This window comes from Stegodyphus dumicola, chromosome 9, assembly GCF_044657685.1.
Source record: "Stegodyphus dumicola isolate Sdum_Otavi_A_Nest chromosome 9, ASM4465768v1".
Taxonomy (NCBI): domain Eukaryota; kingdom Metazoa; phylum Arthropoda; class Arachnida; order Araneae; family Eresidae; genus Stegodyphus; species Stegodyphus dumicola.
In genome coordinates, this window is record NC_140776.1 from 175,731,751 (window position 1) to 175,754,025 (window position 22,275).

General features: G+C 30.5%; 1 protein-coding gene across 1 annotated transcript; it reads right to left on the reverse strand.

The window, feature by feature from the left end:
• Positions 1-5,532: 5,532 nt before the first annotated feature.
• Positions 5,533-15,465, reverse strand: LOC146995562 (cuticle protein 14-like). The gene is made up of 3 exons (XM_085824381.1): positions 15,323-15,465; positions 12,246-12,350; positions 5,533-6,106 (listed from the first exon to the last, which is right to left on the reverse strand). Exons 1-3 carry the CDS (start codon positions 15,326-15,328, stop codon positions 5,699-5,701), a joined length of 519 nt encoding a protein of 172 aa, XP_085680507.1. The 5' UTR covers positions 15,329-15,465; the 3' UTR covers positions 5,533-5,698.
• Positions 15,466-22,275: the final 6,810 nt, after the last annotated feature.

Consider the following 22,275-nt stretch of genomic DNA (forward strand, 5'->3'; position numbering starts at 1 on the left):
CTAGTGAAATCAGCAAAATTAGAGAATGTTTTTATGTTCATATGATGAATGAATACTATGTTATACAGGACTTATAATCAAGAAATCATAAATATAGCTTTATAAGCAAATAGACCCTTTCTACCTTACTTGAACACAAATACGTTTTTTCCTTGATTTATACAAAAGGAGCAATATTACAATTTTATTGATTTAAACATGGTTATTTTAATCACTTTCTCTATAGAAATAAAACAAGATTGTTCTAGACTTTGAAAAGTATGGACATTTCAAAATTTATATCATTGTTAAATTAGTGACCAAGCCTTGAAATCACAAATAAACAAGCAAAAGTTACTTTAAAATGAACTAATATTTTTATCAAGTATGGAACTTGCATACTTAATTCAATGAATGAATGATTGAACTTCATTCATTCAAGTGTCTTACTGAACAAGAATGATTGCGATCTCTATAAAGTAAAATATCAATTCTGTCATGTAGCGAAATATAATTAGATTATGGAAAAAACATTCAATGGTTATCTCCCTAAATGTATGGATGAAGTGTTTTTTTAAGGAAACCTGGACCATATTAGGGTTAAACATGAAATTGCTGCCAGTCCTTTAGCCGAGGGACCCAAAAACGTCTGAGCGGTAAAATCGTTGAGCTCTGGTAGTTCCGACCTATGCTGTATTCCAGGCGAACGGGCTTACTGCATTGGCTTCGTGTATGTACCCAATAACAATTATGGACCTTATAATTGCGTATAAATGCATTATTTTTAAAATACTATAAAACTAATTGCGTTAATTATCCTCAACGGCACTCTACAATGTACCATCTGCTCATGTATATAAATGTGCCATGTACGTATTGATTATGAAAGCGAATGATATAAGTATTGTAAATAGGTAGTACAGTATAGCATTGTAAATAAGAAGCTGTACCCATGCACCCGCATACATTTCTATGTAACGTGACACAGTAAGGCAAAATATCAATTTAGTGTCCTGTTATGAAATTAATAAGCACCTATTACTAGTTATAACATTATTTTATGGATCTAGAGTTAATGTAAGTATATGAAGTAAGTACCAAATGTTTATGTCACCAATGAATATTATGTACCAAATATAAGCGTATATACGCTTTTGTCTATATGTAATTGTGTATGTCCTTGTTTATATGTAATTGTACCCATGTATCTACTAGCGTTATCACATATCTTGGCACTGTATAGTTAATATACATCTATTACGGACTGAATAATCATGTACCTAATGTGTCTGTACACAAAATGTCTGTATATATGTATATGAATTTATGTTCTGTATATATGATAATGTAACTATGCATCTGCACATTTTATCCTTAACACGGCACCGTATCGCAAAGATCAAACTAGAGCCCCACTCTAAAATTAATGCACCAATTATCTGTTCAGTATTGTATTAAGTACCTATTGTTAATGTATGTTAACTACATAGCACTTACCTAACGCTTGGGTATCCACTAATTACTGTGTACCTAATACACGTGTTTTAATATCTTTGTACATTGGTTAATGTACTTAGGAAACAGTACAAATAATTCAGTAGCAAGACATTATACCACACAGTACTAATCTAGGGTCTAACTTTGAATTCACTGTACTAATTACTTATTTCAGCATAACATTGCGCACCTAATATTTCGGTATGTATGTACATGTCTTGTGTGTCTAATGATAATGCTTCAAAGGATCATAGTGTACTCAACATATGAGTACACACATTATGTATATATGCTACCGTATCCATGCTTTTGCATACACCTTGTAGCATGGCAATGTATTATTCAGTGTACAACATTAATTAGCTTTAACGCCATTGTATTAAGTACCAAATTTGTATGTATGTTTATGTATTAGTATAGTAGCATAATGAACACGTATGGTTATCTAGATAAAGGTGGACGTGACGCTATACCGATTAACTGTATTGGTAGAGGGGTGGTGCCCACGTCCTCCGTCGCATGTCACATGTCGCATGTCGCATGCATCGGATTCGGGGTTTTCGTCATGTGTAACTATTATACGAGCAAGTTCCATTAGAAAAGTCATCCACGAAGGCATCCCTTCCCTATGCCAGACAGCCCTAAGTATGCTTTACCATATCTACTAAACTAAAATAACCTTTCGTCGGGTTTGAAATCTTGCAGAACTAACAGTATGCAGCGGCGTTTTGACTCTGATGCTTATGAGCATAACGAGAAAGAAACTCCGAGATATACTTCCACCGTTCCTTTCAGAGTTAAATTTGAAAGCAATTGTTTCACATCTTTTAGCACGACTTCTCTGTTTGGGTTAAACTTTGAACATAATTTTCACCTTTATAATGAGTTGATTGTTCTTGAAATTTTGCCTATATATGTATGTATGCTTGTAATTTTTCGCAATGATTTTCTCAAAATTCATTATAAAGTTTTCATTTAGTCTAGAATGGTCTTAGTTCATTGCTTAATTAATCATTGTGAATTTTAGAAAACTTCGCTTTCGGATAGATAGAAAATTTGCTTCAAAATGATTTTTTTAAACCTCTATCATAAGATATAGAATTTTAAAACTCATTAAAAGCTTTTATAAATCTAATTAAAGCTCTATTATACGCTTTATACGCAAGTCTTGCTCGATGATATGCTTGCTTGTTAAAGCTCTATTAAACGTAAAGGAACCTCACAGGTGAAATAGTATTTTTCGTTTTTATTCTTATTTAAAGAATTTTAATCGTTTCAGAAATAGTAAATTTCCCCGTCATTTCTCCGCTGCTTCCAAATAAATAGAGTGAAATAAAATGCAAATAAAAAAAGCGAGAAACATGAAATCCGTTTTTATTGTTTACAAAGCATTCATGAGTTTAAATCAAATGGAAGAAAAGGTAATGAAGCTGAAATCGTCTATGCGTTTAACCAAATAACGGAATTAAACTTGAGTAAGAAGACAATTGAAATCTTTATCCACTGTTCTTTGAAAATGTCCACTAGGTCTATTATCTAATCACAGTTTAAAAGTAAATTGAATTATGTACCATTATTACTTTCGGACATTTTGTAAACAAACGTTGCTGCTGGTAAATTAGCGCATGATTTTGCCATTTGCATTGTTAATCATGCGAAGAGTTATTTACGTTTTACGTAATGCGTAAGTATAATAATGTAAGTATCTTGCTAGAATAAATAGAATATTATAAATTAAATTTTATAATAATTCAAACGATCACAAAATATTATACAGCTATAAATCTTCAGTACACTTAGCTGTTTAGAGCTCTAAGAAATCGTAACTGTAATTGTGTATTCATAATTTGTAGATAGTTCGAAGACATAATTCTGATTCAAAAGAAATATATATTGAAAAGCTGACTGGATATGGAAATACATGCGCAAAAGAATTCTATATAAAAACAAGAGCTTCTAAATTTTGAATTTAAAGCATAACATAAGTAATTTAATAAGTAAGCATAACATAAGTTTAAATTTGAAGCATAACTTATCCTAACATAAGTATTTTGTCACAAAATTGGACTTTTTCAAAAATTACCTACCGATTTCCATCTATCTTTCGATTGACTCAAATTATGCCAAAGTGCCGAGCTTTGTAAAAATTGCTAAAGTAATTTTTAAAACGTCGGTTATCTAAACTACAGCTCCTCTAAGTTTAAATAACTGTAACTAAGCTACAGTTTAGCTTATGTAAACTTAGCTCAGTTATCTAAACTTTAGCTATCTAAACTTCAGCTCTGTAGTAATTCTTGTCATAGTCGAATTCAATATATATTGTCAATTTCTCTGTTTTTACTTCCTTGTACGAAGTAAAAAGGAAGTATTGTAATCGCGAAAAGTTTCAAGCAGCATATTTCAAAGAAAATATCCATTTTGACCGCTATCGAATGCAATTTAACGATGGTTTTGCGTCATATCTGTACGAAAGAACAGAATAAAAGACCCGTTTCCTCCAAAAAAATTATAATACTGCTTTAAAATTAATTCTGAAGAGAATTTTTTGTGGCGAACTGTACGAACGTATACGTTCGTGCGTACGTACGTACGTATCTCGCATAACTCAAAAACGAGTAGCCTCAGAACGTTGAAATGTAGTATATAGGACTGCTATAACATTTAGATGTGCACTTCGTAATTTAGTTGCAATCCGCCGCACCAAACGTATATAAATATATATTTATATATATATATCCACTCTGCTACCCTGCTCAGTGATCTCAGTTTCTTTACTCGTATAATGTTTGCAAATTGTACATTTTCTGCTTTAAAAATGATTGAATTATGTTGCTTTTATCTTCCGGTTAAGGTTTTTATGCCTTTAGTAAATCTGTATGCAATATTTCTAGAATTATCAACAATTTTAAAGTTGTTTAAGTGCCGCTAAGGTAATAATGTTTTTGATGACGGCCATTGCTTGTTTATATTTCAAACAGCAGAATAGTGGATTTGTTGCCAATCTAGAGAAACTTAGCTTCGCAACAACAAAGATAACGCCTTTATTTATTATAACGAATTAAATCATGCTTAATCCTTTCTGGGCATTTTTCGAGGAAATAAGTGTTTAAGATTTACTTCGTAATTTTTAATATAGATATTTTGAGTTTTTATGTATTTTTGCCTTCTCGCGAAGTGAGAACTGAATTAATTGAATGAGAATACTAAATCGTCTGTGAAAAACTGTTTCTTTTTTGTTTTATTTGCTTAATTTCTTTTATACATCATTCTAGCTTTATTGTAGTATTTGAATAGAACATGTGGCAACGATTAGATAATTCTATTCTTTAAATGATATAAATTTTGTGCATTATGAGTTACAATATGAACGAAATATGATACTGTTAAGTGAATCTAGCGCCAGAGTGTCGCTATGGTAAACAAATACTACAGTGAATTTTAAAGAATGTATTTATTCTATTGTGGTTTATGCGCTGTCGGCGAAGTAGATTTAATTCAATCCAATAAGTTTAAATGATATGAAAGAAAAAATGCGTATAATTTAATATTCCGTACAAGGAAGTGATGTGGTGTACACATCAGATTTTTTTATTTAAATTTGCTTGATTTCTTCTTTCACGGATCGAAATTTAGGTTCAACCCAAATAAAATTTGCAGATATATCCTGATTCACTTTTAAAATTCGTAATTTTTATACTTTTTTCGAAAACATTTTTTGAATTATAACCTGCGGAACTTTTATCAAATATACTTTCAAAAAACATCAGAATATATTATTAAAATATCCCAAGATATACATGAATAAAAACATACAAGTTTCGCAACATTATCATTCCCTTTAAAAGATATAAATGCTGCTTTTTCAAGTAAGGCTAGAGTATCTATGTTAGCATTCAATGAAAAGATGCGTACATTTAAGTTATAAATTTAAAATCAATTGTGTGTACCTCAAGGCATTCATTTAGTAAACTTTTCAGAACATTAATAGGAACATAATATTTTTTAATTAAATAAAAAGAAAAAAGGTCTGATGATTAATATTCTAAGAAATAAATCTTTAACATCTGAAACCAATTTATTGTAATTGACAGACAAAACATAATGCCACAATCTTAAACATTTGCCAAAAAGAAAAAAAAAAGAATCCTTGTCTACATAACTGACATATCTGTTAATGCTACCGTCATCAGTCCTTTAAAAACTGCAAGTATTGCCGTTTCAGCTAAGGGTAGATGTAGTACCCATACTTGTTATATGGAGTACCTTTGTGCGTATAATAGGTGGACTTCCTGTATGGTGAACCCTTGTAGGTGCCATATGGTGCGTAGTAGGTATGATACAGTAATGGAAATTCTGGAGATGCAGCATGGTGTAATTCGGTTGAATAAAGCAAAGGTTTGTTGACAGTTGTAGAGGAAGGATCAGCTGGAGCAACTCCTGGTTCATTGCTTTTAACGCGGGCTCTGAAACCTCCAGCATCAGCAACATAGTCGACGACTCTATAACGTCCGTCAGCGTCCGTCAAACCATATGAGCCATACTTGTTACCCCAAGAATCGCCGGATTCTTTACGGAAAGTGCTACCAGAAGAGTGAGCTTCATTGTAGCCGAACTGGTAGTTGCCAGTGGCCTGCGAAAAAGAATCAGACGATAATAAATATTATTGGGTAGGTACAGCATCTGAAATGTATGAAGTATTTCTTGTGAATATTTTACTTGCAAATACACAAAATATATTTATACATAGCCAGAAAGAAAAACAGAACTGTAAATCTTGCTGCTTTTTTTTTCTTCCAAATTCGCATTTTCCTAGGCAGACATTGCAGTTTATAGAAGAGAATTCATTTACAGTTTAAGGTTATCGAAGTACTGTATGAGCTAACTGCAAATTTGTAGCTTTTTTTCTGGAGATTCCTAGCACAGTATTTGCCGGCGTATAAGACGCACTTTTTACTTCCTTGTACGAAGTAAAAAGGAAGTATTGTAATCGCGAAAATTTTCAGGCAGCATATTTCAACGAAAATATCCATTTCGCCCGCTATCAAATGAAATTTAACGATGTATCTGCGTGATATCTGTACGTAAGGACAGAATAAAAGACTCGTATCCTCCAAAAAAATTATAAAACTGCTTTAAAATCAATTCTGAAGAGAATTTTTCGTGGCGTCTGTACGAACGTATGTACGTACGTGCGTATCTCGCATAACTCAAAAACGAGTAGCCTCAGAACGTTGAAATTTTGTATATAGGACTACTATAACATGTAGATGTGCACCTCGTATTTTGGTTGCGATCGGCCGCACCAAACCTATATAAATATATTTATATATATATCCACTCTGTCACCCGGCTCAGTGATCTCAGTTTCTTTAATCTTATATGTTTGTAAATTGTACATTTTTTTTTTTGCTTTAAAATGATTGAATTATGTTGTTCTTATCTTCCGGTTAAGGTTTTTATGCCTTTAGTGAATCTGTATGCAATATTTCTAGAATTATCAACAATTTAAAGTTGTTTAAGTGCCGCTAAGGTAATAATGTTTTTGATGACGGTCATTGCTTGTTTATATTTCAAACAGCAGAATAGTGGATTTGTTGCCAATCTAGAGAAACTTAGCTTCGCAACAACAAAGATAACGCCTTTATTTATTATAACGAATTAAATCAATCTTAATCATTTCTGGAATTTTTTCGAGGAAATAAGTGTTTAAATATACTTTGTAATTTTTAATACAGATAGTTTGACTTTTTATGTATTTTTGCCTTGTCGCGAAGTGAGAACTGAATTAATTGAATGAGAAGTACTCAATCCGTCTGTGAAAAACTGTTTCTTTTTTGTTTTGTTTGCTTAATTTCTTTTATACATCTTTCTAGTTTTATTATAGTATTTGAATAGAACATGTGGCAACGATTAGATAATTCTTTAAATGATATAAATTTTGTGCATTCTGAGTTATAATATGGACGAAATATAATACTGTTAAGTGATCCTAGCGCCAGAGTGTCGCTATGGTAAACAAATAGAGTGGAGTTAAAAAAATGCATTTATTCTATTGTGGTTTATGTGCTGTCGGCGAAGTAGATTTAATTCAATCCAATAAGTTTAAATGAAAGGCAAGAAAAAATGCGTATAATTTAATATTCCGTACAACTAAGTCATGTGGTGTACACATCAGACTTTTATCTTTGAAAATAGGTCTGAAAAACGGGATGCGTCTCATACGATACTGCGTCTTATACCTCGATACTCAGTTTTTGATTACATTCATTTCTGGATATGTCCTTTATTCGGAGTTTCCTTGCGGAGTGTGGGAATATTGTAGAGGTCAGTGAATGCGCATGCGCTATCATCGACTATTACAGCTGAGTTCGTTTAAACTTCCCAATTTTTGTTAACGACTTTTAAGTGTGTGAAATTTCTATTGTTCAATTTTCTTAAATTTATTAGTAAAGTTATGGCTCTATAACGATGCCGGCCTTGCTATAACATAGCATACAATCTACATGTGATTGCGTATGCTAAAAAACATGGAAACAGGGCTGCAAAGAAAGTCATTTCCGACTACCCGCAACTGAGAAAATGATAAGAACTTGGTAGAATCAGGAAGAGGTTCTAAAAAAAGCAACACAGAGATTGAGTATCTGCAGAAAGTATTATTTGTATTTGTATTACTTTATATTTAAAACATTATAAATTCAATATAATTATCAATAATAAAAGTTTATCCTTCACATATGTGTTTAACAAAAGGAGGTCCGTCTTATACACCGGTAAATACGGTTATTTACAGAAAAATAGACAAACGAGAACATATACTCAGTACTGGAAATAAAGCCCAAGTAAATGTTCACAAGTAACGTTGTTCTCAGCTGCCTCTTAAATTTTTTTTTGAAAAAGTAACATACAAATATAACTATTGTTTATTTGATATCATGAAGTATTTATAAATAATAAATCACGGCATCCTTCTATAAACTAGTTTATTTTGAAAACAGAGATATATCTCTAGTTGTTAGACTAAACCAAATACCACAGCGGTTTATATTACACTGAGACATGTAGTAAGTTTTGAAAGAATCTTCTAAAGAATGTGTACACTGAGACATGTAGTAAGTTTTGAAAGAATCTTCTAAAGAATGTGTAGCATTATTACTTACTTTAATTGTAAAATTAGAACTTTTACTGTTTTTTTTTAACTATTAAGTATCTCTTAATTGATTGGTAACAGACATTTTATTTCAATTTAAGGGATAAACCAAATAAAGTACATCTGGATTCATTTTATTTGTTTAGTTTGGTTACGTAACACTTATTGATAAAATTATAACTTAAACGTTTATACGGATCCAGAGGAAAACATTTCAACGAGAAAGATATATTTTGAAATCGATTTTGCGAAAAAGAATCGATCATCACTGTGCGAGCAAAATGACTCCAATATCGGACATTGATTAAAATTTTTGGGCCTATCTAAACTTTTCTAAAAACATGTTTAATTACCCTTTTTGCGGTATAAAATCATTCATTTTAGAAACATTGGTTTCAAAATATTATTTGCAATAATGTTAAAATTCAGAATTTTGTATTTAATGAAAATGAATCATACAAACTCTAAACCTGTTTCATTTTAGTCAGGTTAAAATGGTTTAAATCGTACATTTATAATAATATTATGAAGGCTTATTATAAAGACATGAAGTAATTTTATGCTTTTGATTAAAAGCAAAAGTTTTGCAATTTATTTAAAATTCCTCTACAGCTCTCTGCAAATGCTTAAATGCTCCTAAACCTACAGGTATATTTATAAAAACTGCATCCATGAACTTCACACTATAAGAAATGTCAAGCATGTTGATGTCATCAATTTGCGTCAAAAGTATCATCGATTTGTGTCAAAACTGACATCGATTTGTGATTGTCAATTTTAATTTTAGAAATGCTTGCATAAGCGTTTGGATTTTAATGTGTGCATATATGCTGTCTTTTTGGTAACTCCACTAAGCGAAATTTATAATTTATATTTAAAATGAATTTATATTTAATTTTATTATCTTCATAAAAGAGAGTTTTATACTTAATAAAAATGTTTAAAATAAAAATGATCTTGGTTTAAATAAGGAAAAGTCTCAAGTTTAGGGAAGCGTATGTAATTAAATGACAGAAAAGTGAAACTCTCATCAACAACTGACATTGAGTCTCCGAAATCTCATATAAAACACAAGCAAACTGCGCAAAATGTTATCAGCTACGATAGGATTTATTTTAGTCTTATTTTTTATCAGATGGTCACCTTACATTAGAGTTTTGTAACGATAATGTAAAGAGATCATCTACTAATACATTTGTTGCTTTTATTTAATAATCTAAAATTTTTGCATATTATGATTAAATCTAAAAATTTATTTGCTTATTTATTTATTTTAACAAAGGAGACTATTAGAAGCAATTTTATTTGAAATATTTTGATTTCAGTGTTCATAGTTTTCTTCTTACGAAAAAGGTGTTTATAGGCAAAGAAAATGCTCTTTCATTCAACGCAGGGCTTTGATTGTTAGGTTATTTCTACGTAATGCCACGAAAAGGAAGAAAAAAGAAAAAAAAAAAAAAAAAACTCGCCTAACTTTGAATTTCTAATGAAACATATCATTCCTGATTTAAAGAAATACTTTAAAATATCTTATGGAACAATTTCTTAAAATTCAATTTTGTAACTTCTAAAATGCTTATTTTTTCATTTTTTCAAACTTTAATCAAACTTGATTATTTAAATTCCATGTTTAAATCAAAAAAAAGTTATTAAGTTCAAAAACGTGCAAAAGGATGGATTTCAACATTTGGATTGATTTGCATCAAAACTTAGCGCTGAAGAAAGGTTTAAAATGAAGTTTTTAAACAAAATTCAAAGTTATCAAAATAATCAATCATAACTGCCTACTTAACAACTCATTTCTAAATTATGTTAGCTTACATTTCTAAAGAGAAAATTATTCATTGAATTCTGTAGGGCAATGTGAATCTGTAAAATGAATTATGTAATGCAAGACTAATATTTAATATTTGTTAGCGGAATATTACATTTAAAATGCTTTTGTAACTTATTCTGTCTGTTTTGCTTTATATGGTTTATCTCTAAAGAAAATAAAGTCTCTCTTCAACGAAAGATTCTCAATTCATGTTAAAAATATTACAATCTTTAGACAACACATAATAATTTACTGGAAATACTTCCATATATATACACACACACACACGCATATATATATATATATATATATATATATATATATATATATGTGATGTACCAGCTTTTGTCCGGAATAAATAGATTGTTGAAGAATTATCAATGTAGCCGTAGCTTAAATTATCAGACGATAAGTTTTAAAAAACAGGATCCATTTATTATACTTCAGGAGAAAATAGCAGTTACAAAATCAGATATCCGGAGTAAATAAAAAGAATTACTAATCACTTTTTGCATGAAGTTTACTGCATCGTGACATTAAAGAAAAAGCCCCGATATTCCTTTTGCGAGTCTTTTTATAGCCTCTGGAAAGGCGGAGCTTCCAAGAAATGACGTCAGCCTCGTCAGCCAATCCAGTTCGCTTGAAATATTTCCAGAACATTCTATAACTGTACGTGTAGAAAAAGCGGGAAAAACAACTTGACTACGGGGCTGTGGATTTAATTCCACGTACTTTCAAATAAGAGAACGTCGCCATTAGAAATGAAAAGAACATACAATTAGAATTTTAATTGTATTCTTGACTATGGAATTTTATTATTACATATATATATATATATATATATATATATATATATATATAAATCTAGAATATAAATAAGTTTGTTAGAGTAAGATGAATGAATATAATAATTTTATAAATGGATTACCGTTTTCAGTCTGAATGGTTTAGTTCGACGAAACGTGCTATTTCATTAGCTTGATTGGAGATTTCAGACACTTTTCCCTTGATAAGATCTGTCTAAAAACTCGAACTAAGGGAATTGACCATTTGTTTCTATTTTGTTGTATATAATTTCTCTCTATTTAAAATGTTTAGGTTTTTTTAAGCGAACATAATTCGATTTTGTTGTATAGATTTAAAAAAAATTAGTATTTTCAAAGTACCAATTTTGATTTTGTTTACAGGTTTTATTAAATTTTGTAGTATTTTCAGTAATTTTTTTTTTCGTAAAATTTAGCTGCTTTTGTTTATTGTAATTGTTTTAACTTGGTGTTACATGTAAACTTTAGAATTAGCTGCATCAAATGTACTTTAAAGCTTTAGCTAATTTTTAACTGTCCTTTTCATAGACATATATTAGAGTGTGAATGACACTCACAAGGGCGACAAACAATGGAATAAAGTTAATGTTAACTAAGTTTTAAAATAAAAAAAGAAATCCGTGTAAGTAATTGAAATGGGAACTGTTTATTAAAGATTGCTGTATTATTTTCCGATATACTGAGTTAAGTGAAAATTTTAAATGTTTAAGTACCAAGAAGTTTTAAAGCTAAAAGTTTGTTTGTAATACTTTCCTTGTTGTAAAACATTCATGTTATTTAAGTAGATGATAAAAATAATGTGTTTATATCAACATAATAGGTTCTTAATTTTCAAAATATCACTTTGAATCTATTGTGTAAAAGTACTTTAACATATGTGAGCCAGCGCAGAACTCAAACAACTGCACATTTAAGTTTAAAATTTATGTTTTCAAGAAGCTATCAGCGAAATAACAAAAATATTTGTAAATACATTACTTACATCTTGCTGTCTATATTGTTGACTGGTTCCAGTGCTATCATAATATGGATACCGATACACACTAGTTGCCTGTGATAAAGCCAGTATCGAACAAAATATGAGGAGCTGAAAGAATAAAATACCAACTTAGAAAGTTCAGTTTCAAAATAAAATTTAAGAACTATAACGGTTATATGATATCATATCTAAATATTTTGCTATTATTGTAGCATGTTGTTCCATCGAATTGTTTTTTAGCTCTTTTAAACTAACTTGATATACTACAATAAAAATGCTTGAAAATTTATTTACTATCTGAATATTAAAACTCATTTTGAATTTTTGAATTGTGAAGGAGGCGTTCATTTCCGTGTCTGGAACCTTGAAAACCTACTTATAACAAACAGCTCAAGCTAACAAAAATTTCAGCAAGGCCTCCACCAGGCAATCTTGCTGAAACTTGCCATTAATAGCTTTCTTTCTCTGATATATTATAGAGAGGTCTTCTGCATTATTTCGTAATTAACTTAGAATTCATGCTATTAGAGAATAAAGAACTCTATTAGAATATTGGAATTTACTTGAAATTAAGTATTCTTAGATTCATTCTTATAAACTTCCATTTTTGATGTCATCCAATGGTAGCTTTTAGAAGTATTTTAAATAATAGCAAAATTTATTATTATTTCAAATGTAATAAATTATGTTTATGTAAATGAAAATCCTATAAATATTTTAAAACTACTTCTTTATTATCATTCTTTTAATTTATAAGGGGCTCATTTTTTGAAAGTCTCAGCCTGAGTTATAATTGTTTCAGTTTAAGTAAGATTTAAAATGGATGCAATAAAAATGATTCTAACACTGTCGTCTAACTTTCCTTCTTAACAACCTTGGAGTTCCATTCACAACGTTCATGAATTCCGCAATCAAAACTTGAAAATATTTTCAACACTACATGCGCCTCAAAACTAATAATTTCAAATAAATAATTGAGTAATACTTTATTTCTGTCATTATTTTAACTAAAATATTGGAAATAATGGAAAATAAGCCTGTTTTTATAAATAAAATTTAATAAAATATTTATTTCTCTTTCATTTTTCACAAAAAGTGCAATCAACATTGATAAATGTTTAATGTAACAATAACATTAATTTTTCTGAGAATGGGAAAGGTTCTATGAAGAGAATTATAGTTGCAGACATTCTAGGTAAAGTATTTATAGTTTTAATAGTTCTCTAAATGAAAATTGTAATTTTAGGGGTTCTTAAGGATTTGAAATTTTAAGAAATATTATCAAGCGAGAAATAAAACTGTTTTTAACATCCAAATTTCTTAGTTATTTCATTATCTCATATTTTCTTAACATATTGTATGCATCACATAATTACATACGACAATTTTCGTCGCAAATACAAAGGCTGTTTACAAATTTCTAGACGATTTTACTTTGCTATAGCAAAAGAAAATCGTCTGCTTGGGATTTTCTTTAACTGCAACTATGTTTCTCAAAGTATAAATTATCTTCTGCTATTTAACTCTTTCTTCCATGCAAAATGGCGCTTTTAAAGAAGCAATGGATCAAAGGCTATATTTGTGCTCTTTCCGAAGAAATGTTTTTCGTATCTAGTTATTAAGAAACACTGTGAAAGCTATGGTTTCTTGATATCTAAATTTGCGACAGGTAATATTGGGAAGAAGAAAGGAAAATAACGTAAAATTCCGGCTTCGAACGGAAAATGTTTTCCAAATACATATTCAAGAAAAAAGCTGAATGTTTCTAACGTTTGAAAAATAAGATCTTTAATGTTAAAAGAAAATTCGCCAAGTCAAAGGAAAGCTGCAAAATTGTTAAAATGCTTAGTGTTAAATGTAAACAAAGCGGTTTGGGCTGATTCAAATCTTGAAAAGTTGGAAAAGCAGAATGTGTCTCCGCTTTCTCCACAACCATATCGCCAAACGCACGGCAGAATTCTTTATGAGAAACATACTAAAACCGAAAAAAAACTGAAAATGTTGTCACAGTACAAGAATCTCGGATGTATTTAAATGACTGCAATAAAAAGAGATTCACTTATTATGATAAAAGGGAAGAAAAAAATTTTAAGACATTGTTCAAGGAATCTAAAGAAAGTTATTCAAAGGGATTTACGATTTTTTGCTGTTTTTTTAATACAACGGCAAATTAAAAATAGGAAGAATGAAAAACAACTATTAAACTCAACTCCACATATCAACAGAAATATATTTTATACCCAATTTTTAAGTATGATATAGCTACTTTTTAACCAAAATGCCATCAATTAGTACAACAGCATCAAGAGAAAGCAGCCACACGTCCACTGTTAATTTTCTGGAAAAAAATGGAACAAAGAGCGGGTACCTAGGCCATACCCTTTATTTATATAGCTACTAAATTTTCTGATGTATCACCTACGAATTTTACGATTTTGGACTTTTGAAAAGCGGATTGTCGAAACGTGGACCTATAGCCCTTCTGGGACTTTGGAAAGCTTTCAAGAGGTATAGAATAAAATACCTCTACAGATAAAAGGCTTTATTACTTTGGAAATTACGGTTTAGAAAGATAGTAAAAAATAAGGGTTATCAAATAGAACATATTAAAGACAAAAACTCTTAGATAAAATATTTCTGTAAATACAGGAATATTTTATCTAAGAGTATACATATTAAGTTTTTTTAGACAATATAGGAAAATTGTATTAAAAAAAGAATGAACAGCCTCTGGTTTTTTCTAATTTTGCAACTTATATTACTAATCGCATAACCATTTATTACATATGCTCAATCAAATTTTGCTTCTTTAATGATGCTATCAAGAAAAATTTTAATATTTATAGAATTAAAAAATATCGTATTAAGCTTTCGTTTTTTTCCAAAGCATTTCTCTATACAAAAAAATTCATCACTTCTAAATCAGTATTTTATTTTAAAAGTGGCAGTTTAAGTTAGAAACGATTTTAAAAGCATTTTGTTATATTTCTCTGAATTCCTCTAAGTCTATAATTTTTTTCTAAGAAAAAGCATTCAAATTTGCACATTAAACTTTAAAAAAAAGAATATTTTATGCTCACCTTCATGGCTTCAGGAACGAATGAACCTAACTGTTGACTGTCAACAATGAATATGTAACGTTGTGTTCACCACCATATATATATATACCATGTCGTCCCTTCGTTTAATTACAAAAAGGGCGAAGACCATCAAGATACATAATAATTGTCATCATCAAGTGGGAAGATGTATTCATCTGTTACGGGTAGGGCATACCCGGCGGAGAGGGCGGGTAAAGGACCATGGTAGGACGGAAGGTCAAAAATGTTCTTTCTGTAAGTTCTTTTTTATGCTCCAGCGTCATTTTTTGGAGATCTACTCAATGGGAGGTAGACCCATGCAGGACGGGAAAGTAATTGATGGAGGCTGTCATATTCATGTATGTCTGTATATACACATAGGTACAAAGATTAAAAATTATTCTACATAAAAAATAGCAACTGAGTCCTTTTCAGGAGAGGCTCTGTAATTAGTTTGACAAACTGCTGGTTTTCCTTTTTCTTTTTCATATACATAACATATTTTGCAAAAACAAAAATTTAATAGTACTACATATTTGTGGCGCAGTTGCATTCATATTTTATGTTTTAATTTGAGTGTAAAAACTTTAAATAAACGAAAAAAGAGCACAAAGCTTTCGTATAAAAATAAACGAGCAGAGCTTTGCACAGTAAAAATAATTCAATAATTTAGTTTTCAATTTTAGGCTATTTATAAAGAGCTAGGGTTATATGTGATTTTGATACACTTACGTTTTGCTTATTTCTGCGTGGTACTGAGTATTATTATGAAATCCACTAAAAACAGCGCTGAGACGACGAAGCAAGGGGAAAACGCATTGAACAAATCATTGTAGAAAAATATCTGATATGGATACCACATGAATTCCTTGTATGGCCTATTAAATTGTACACATTTTTTCTGCATTTCATTTAAACACATTTCCCCAATTTCTTTATAGATATCTTTCTTATTCAAATAATTCAGTTCTCACTTCTCGATAAGGCCAAAAAAAAATAAAGAAATGGAGGCCTCGTTAGGCTTACCGCCACTTAAATTTTTAATATTTTACAAATATGAATGCAAATTAAGTTAAGGCATACTTTACTTCGTACAAGTTCCTAATTATTACTTCGTAATAATTAGGAAGTAAAACGAAGACGAAGAAGAAACAGGCAGTTCTGAAACATCATCATACAAATTGTCGTAACAAAAATATAAGAATAAAAAAACTGAGCTTGTACGGTATTTCTCCCCCCTTTTTGGCATGCCTTCGTGGTGTGGTGGTCTGCACGCTCAGCGCGTAAGTGAGAGGTCCGTGGTTCAATTCCCGGCGAAGGTGATTGCTCATTTTTCATCTTTCTTACTTCCGAAGTGCCTAATGTCTCTAAAAGCTCACTGAGCCAAGTGACAGAGTGGATATAATATATACATATATTTATACACTTATGGTGCTGCTGATTGCAACCAAAACGGGAGGTGCACATCTACATGTTATAGCAGTCCCACATACAAAATTTAAACGTTCTGAGACTATTCGTTTTTGAGTTATGCAAAATACATACATACATACGTATATACGTACATACGTACGTACGTACAGTCGCCACGAAAAAAATATCTTCTGAATCCATTTTAAATCAGTTTTATATTTCGTTTGGGGAAAAATGTCCTTAACGCTGTCCTTACGTAAAAACATCGTTAAATTGCATTCGATAGCCGTCAAAATGGATATTTTCGTCGAAATATGATTCTCGAAATTATTCAGAATTACAATACTTCGTACAAAGAACTAAAAAGGAGGCGAAAAATAAACATTTGTGTTCTGAAACATCGTCACACAAACTGTTGCGATAAGAAATAAATCACCCTAATACTATAACATAATGATAACACTGCAGACATGCGTTTTTTAACTATAATGATTTTAAGTGAGGTTCCGTGTAACGATTCGCAAGCAAAAGAAGAAATAAGTCATGTTCCTTCCTTTATTGTATTTCACACTTTCTAGTTCTAACGAATAAATTTTTATTGAAAAAGGTAAGAAGAAAACTGGGCTTTAAAAATTTGAAAATAAGTAAAAAATTAATGCTGCGTATAGTAGCTAATAAAATTAATTTTTACTAATTTTCAGATTTTTAATGCTTACATTTCCTTCTTGCTTTTTTGTAAAGCTTTATTAGTTAATACAAAATTACGAAACAAATAAAAAGACAATTACTTGTTTCTTCTTATAAATAATTTTTTCTCAGTCCGAAGACGTATGTTTGCTATGTTATCATCATGATATGATTTACATTTATTTTATTTTTATCACGATAGTTTGTACCACGAAAGCAGTGCGAAATTTTTTGCGGCTTTATTTTCTACCACGATGACTTATCTCATGATTTGTTTTAGATCTGCGGTGTATTTTCTCCAGCGATGTTTCCGTACAACGACATTTCCCCTTTTCTCTCGACATTTTCTTTCGCGAAGTTTTTCTTATGTAACCTTTATTAGTGTGCATGCTTTGCTTATTATTGTTGTTTGAAAATTTCTTTTAAAATGTTGTTATTGTTTTTGCAAAGCTCCTGCGATTAACTGTAGAAGAAGGAAATTAATTCGCAAAATTAATCAGAGAATAACTTTAAAATTTAAATAGCTCTAAAATTAAAAACAAAATTTCATTCAAAGTCACATATATCTTTTACCTTGCAATCTTCGCAGTTTTAGGTCAACAGAATATGCGTCTTCAGACATTAAATACAACTGAATTTAAATGATTTAAATACTTCAAAAAACTACAGAAAATAATTCTATTTATTACCCAAACAAAAATTGTGCAGATAAATGGGTAAAATAATTCAGTATTATTTTGAATTTAGACCTAGAATTTGGAGCAATTAAGTGATTCTACGATTTTGCGAAATTTCAGAATATTTAAAACAAATTAACAATAATGGTGGTGTGGTGTATTTAATTATGGCAAAGCACACTAGGGCTATCTGCCTAAGGGGAGGGATGCCTTCGTGGAGCACTTTCTAAGGCAAATTGGCTCGTATACACGTTACACGTGGGGAAACCCACGAAAACACCCATGCAGCCAGCCCGTTCGCGGGATTCGAACCTCGGACCGAACTACCAGTATTCAGCGACTTTACCGCTCGGCCACTGGTGGACCTAATTAACAATAATGAGAATACATTATTAATCACTGATTTGCATTAGAAAAGCTGAGTATACCGATAACATTCTTTTATTCTCTGCTTTCTAAATTAAAAAATATGTCAATATTTAAAAGAAGAGAAATTTTAAAAATAAGAGAAAAAATAGCGAATTTTTTCATTTCTCTTCTTCTGAGTATCATTATCTGGCTTTGTGTAAATAGTCCTGCTTGAACATAATCATACACCAATCTTTTTCATTTAATTATACAGCAATCTTTTTCGTTTAAGAAACGAATCGTGTAAGGAAGCTTTTAAGCACCGATAATTTCGGTCAAATGACACATTTTAAAAAATTATATTTTTATATGTGCCCTGGCACAGAGGCAGTTCAGAAAAGTAGGTCTTTAATTATCTGCTCAAATTTACAGAAAGGAAGGCCAGACTTTGCAACAGGCAGTATTTACTGCGAAAACATTAAAGAAATTATGTGACTAAAGAACACAATAGTTCTTATTGTGTTCTTTAGTCATTTCATGAAATCAAAGAAGTCATTTTCAAAAATGACTTTTTCATGAAATCAAAGAGTCAAAACCATCAATTGTAGAAATAGTGAAAAAATGAATTGCATTAGAAGAAAATTACTGAAATTTAGCAGTTCTAAGAATAGGAGCTTAAAAGTCATATTCATATATTCTTACGTTAAACGTAGTTTTTACAAAATTGTTTAAAAAAATTTACTTGCTTTCCTGTTTTTAATGATACTTGAAAACAATCTCTGAAATGTTTTATTAATGAAATCTCTATAATTTTGAAAGTTTTTGGGGATGGAAAGGGAAAAATTAGCTTTTTGAATCCCTCGCCCCCCATGGACCCATATTTTCCCTATGGAACCTTTCCAAAACTGAAGTTCGGAAATTTTATTAACGGATATTTTATTTCCGACAGAAAAAACTTAAAAAAAAGAAAAGAAAATCTAAAAGATTTCAGATTTTAAATTACGTCTAAAGAGGCGTTTTTAAAATATTTTTCTGTTAAGTTTGTTTATTAAATATCACGTTATTCGCCCTTAACCATAAAATTCAGTTCAACAGCAATATCGCAAAATTGTTTTAAATTGAGCATATCTTTAGAATTTCCGATACAGAGTCTCGTGCGCTGGAGATAAAAATATTTTTTCTGTACAGCGTTGCCATTGCTCGCTTTGAATTTCTTCAGTTTGTTAATAAAAAATTCGTTGAAGTGTTACAATATATGAAATTGATCATAAAACAAATTTCAAATTCAAATGAGGGCTTCCACATGCCTATATTCTATGGAAGATTACGTCATTCAAAATTCGATGGCGCTATATACCGTTGTTTTATCAGAATGCGAGTAATATACATACATATATGCAGATTTTTTATTAATTAATTTCTTTAAATATTATGCAGGATTCTGGCATTTGGTGGCAACAGTTTGAAAAGTGAAACGGACATTTATAGTGAACCAACGCAAAATCGCAAAACGAAAACAATAGTCCTTCAAGGACAAAGCTCTTTGGATTAAAAATGTAAAAGTTAACCTACATAATTCATTTCGTTTATTATTTTTTTTCCATGGAATCACTTTTTACCTATGGAAACTTGAAAAAACGTAATTTTGGGACATTTTTATTGACGGCTATTTTATTTCTGATATAACCTCTGAGAAATATAAAAGCCTACTTACAAGAATTAAATCTTAAGCAGGGATTTTTTTTTCAAATTCTTCTAATATGTGTTCAGCACGTATTTATTTCTAAAATTATTTTGACAATTCTCTCCATACAATAACATTCTTTGATTAATGCTTTGTAGGTTGAATTTTGTAATAAATTACGTTTGAAATAAAATGCGTTTTCAAAAATTGAGATGATTAAAATTTTTATTTTTGAAATATTTTCCCCTTGATTCTTTATATTATCTCCTAGATATACTGTTGGAATAATCAATACATTAATTAACTCGTATTGATCGTATTTTTTTGCTTAACATCAAATACGATTAGTTCATAAAATCTAACACAAAAAGATTGCTTTTGCCTCCATTTCTCTGAAACCATAATACCACTTGTAATCAGCAAGAAAGAAAAAAAAATCTTTGAATATTTTGCGTTAGATCTTATTTGTAATCGCTACTATCTTAATAATTTTTACTATAACAACTGAACATTATAGTTACTTCGCGAATTTTATAAACATGCGATTACATCTTAGCCGAATTTCCAATCATGTATACTTATTCATTTTATGGTATGAAAAAGCGGAAAACGAGAATAATATAGAAATGGCTCTTCACACAATAATCAAAGGAAATTTTATAGTTTCCAAGTGGACGATATATAACACTTATGCACACTTCAGTGTTCTATTGAATTAATAAAATTCATCTACATATATACCAAATGTTGGTTTTATTTTCCTACTCTCCTACACATGCTGAGAAAAATTATGGAAGCTTTGATTACATTTGCCAATTAATCTCACTATATCCCTTTCATAAGAGCTATTTCTTTCGATTTCGCCTCTTTACTTTTTCATTTTCCAACTTGTGTCATTATATGCAGATTATTAGGCTTTGACAAAATCCTATATTCTCTCTTCTCACTCATTCTAGTTTTCTTCAATTATATTTTAATACCATTAAAACCAGTAGAGACTGCAACAAAACATGATAACATTTCCTTTCCAAAACCAATCTTTTTAATTCCTTCGAGTAAAGAAGACGTGAAGCTTAGTAATAAGAACTAAATAAAAAAATAATATTAAGATTGTAATACCATTTCAAAATTTAAAAATGAGATTCCATATATTATTGAAGAATTACTCAAAACGCCCAGATGAGCAATAACTGAAGATGAGAACGTTTGCCTAGCAGCCCAATGGTACAGTGGTTAGTGACGTTGACTACAGTACCGAAGGGCCCGGGTTGCATATAAGCATTCCGTACCTCGTCACGGCGCACAGGGCAAAATCTATCCTCGTGACTGGTTATAGGTTTCGATGACATCATTTCCTCCACGTTTAAGAAAGCCTTGACTTTGCTTGGTCTCGAGGGTACACCTCCATACCGTTTGTTTACACTCTGTTAGCAGTACCAAAAAGATTATTACTGTTAATGACGTGCGTTATTAGTATTTATGTCGTGCCTTATATTTTGTTGTTAATCGATTACACCTCTTAGGGCACTGAATTGTGGTGAATTTAATATAAAGAATGCAATGATTTTTTTTCTTAGAGAGAAAAAGTGTTATTTCTTCCAGTGTGCTAACTCCGTAAATTTGTATTCGGTGAATTATGGTAACTTTACATTATGGTAACTCGGCGGCGATTTTTGGCGAAACTTTGGCGACCAACCCTGCTACAGCAACCTGCTAGTTTTGTTTTGGACGCCATTTTGTTTTCACGAAGTAAAGGCATTTTTTTTTTTTTAACTCAACATTTTTTCCAACAATCTGCTAGCCGAATTACGCTTATACTAGAACTTTTATGGAACAAAAATGCTTAATCATGACGAAGATTAGGTGTGAAATTGGGAGAAAGTGCAGAATCGCAAACTGCTTGCTGCGTTTTTAAGAATTGCACATACACGTCTATGTACACGTCGACGTATTTTCACTTAAAAAAATATCCCAGAATTGCACAAAAATGGCATTGCGCACACTCTTGACTTTATCTATGTACACATCGACCATTTTCACTTAAAAAGTCAAAGAAAATTGACAAAAATCCAATTCTTCTTACTCTTGTAAAAAGCGCCAAACAAATAAGTGGGCGATTCTGCACTTTAGCAGCGAAATTGTTA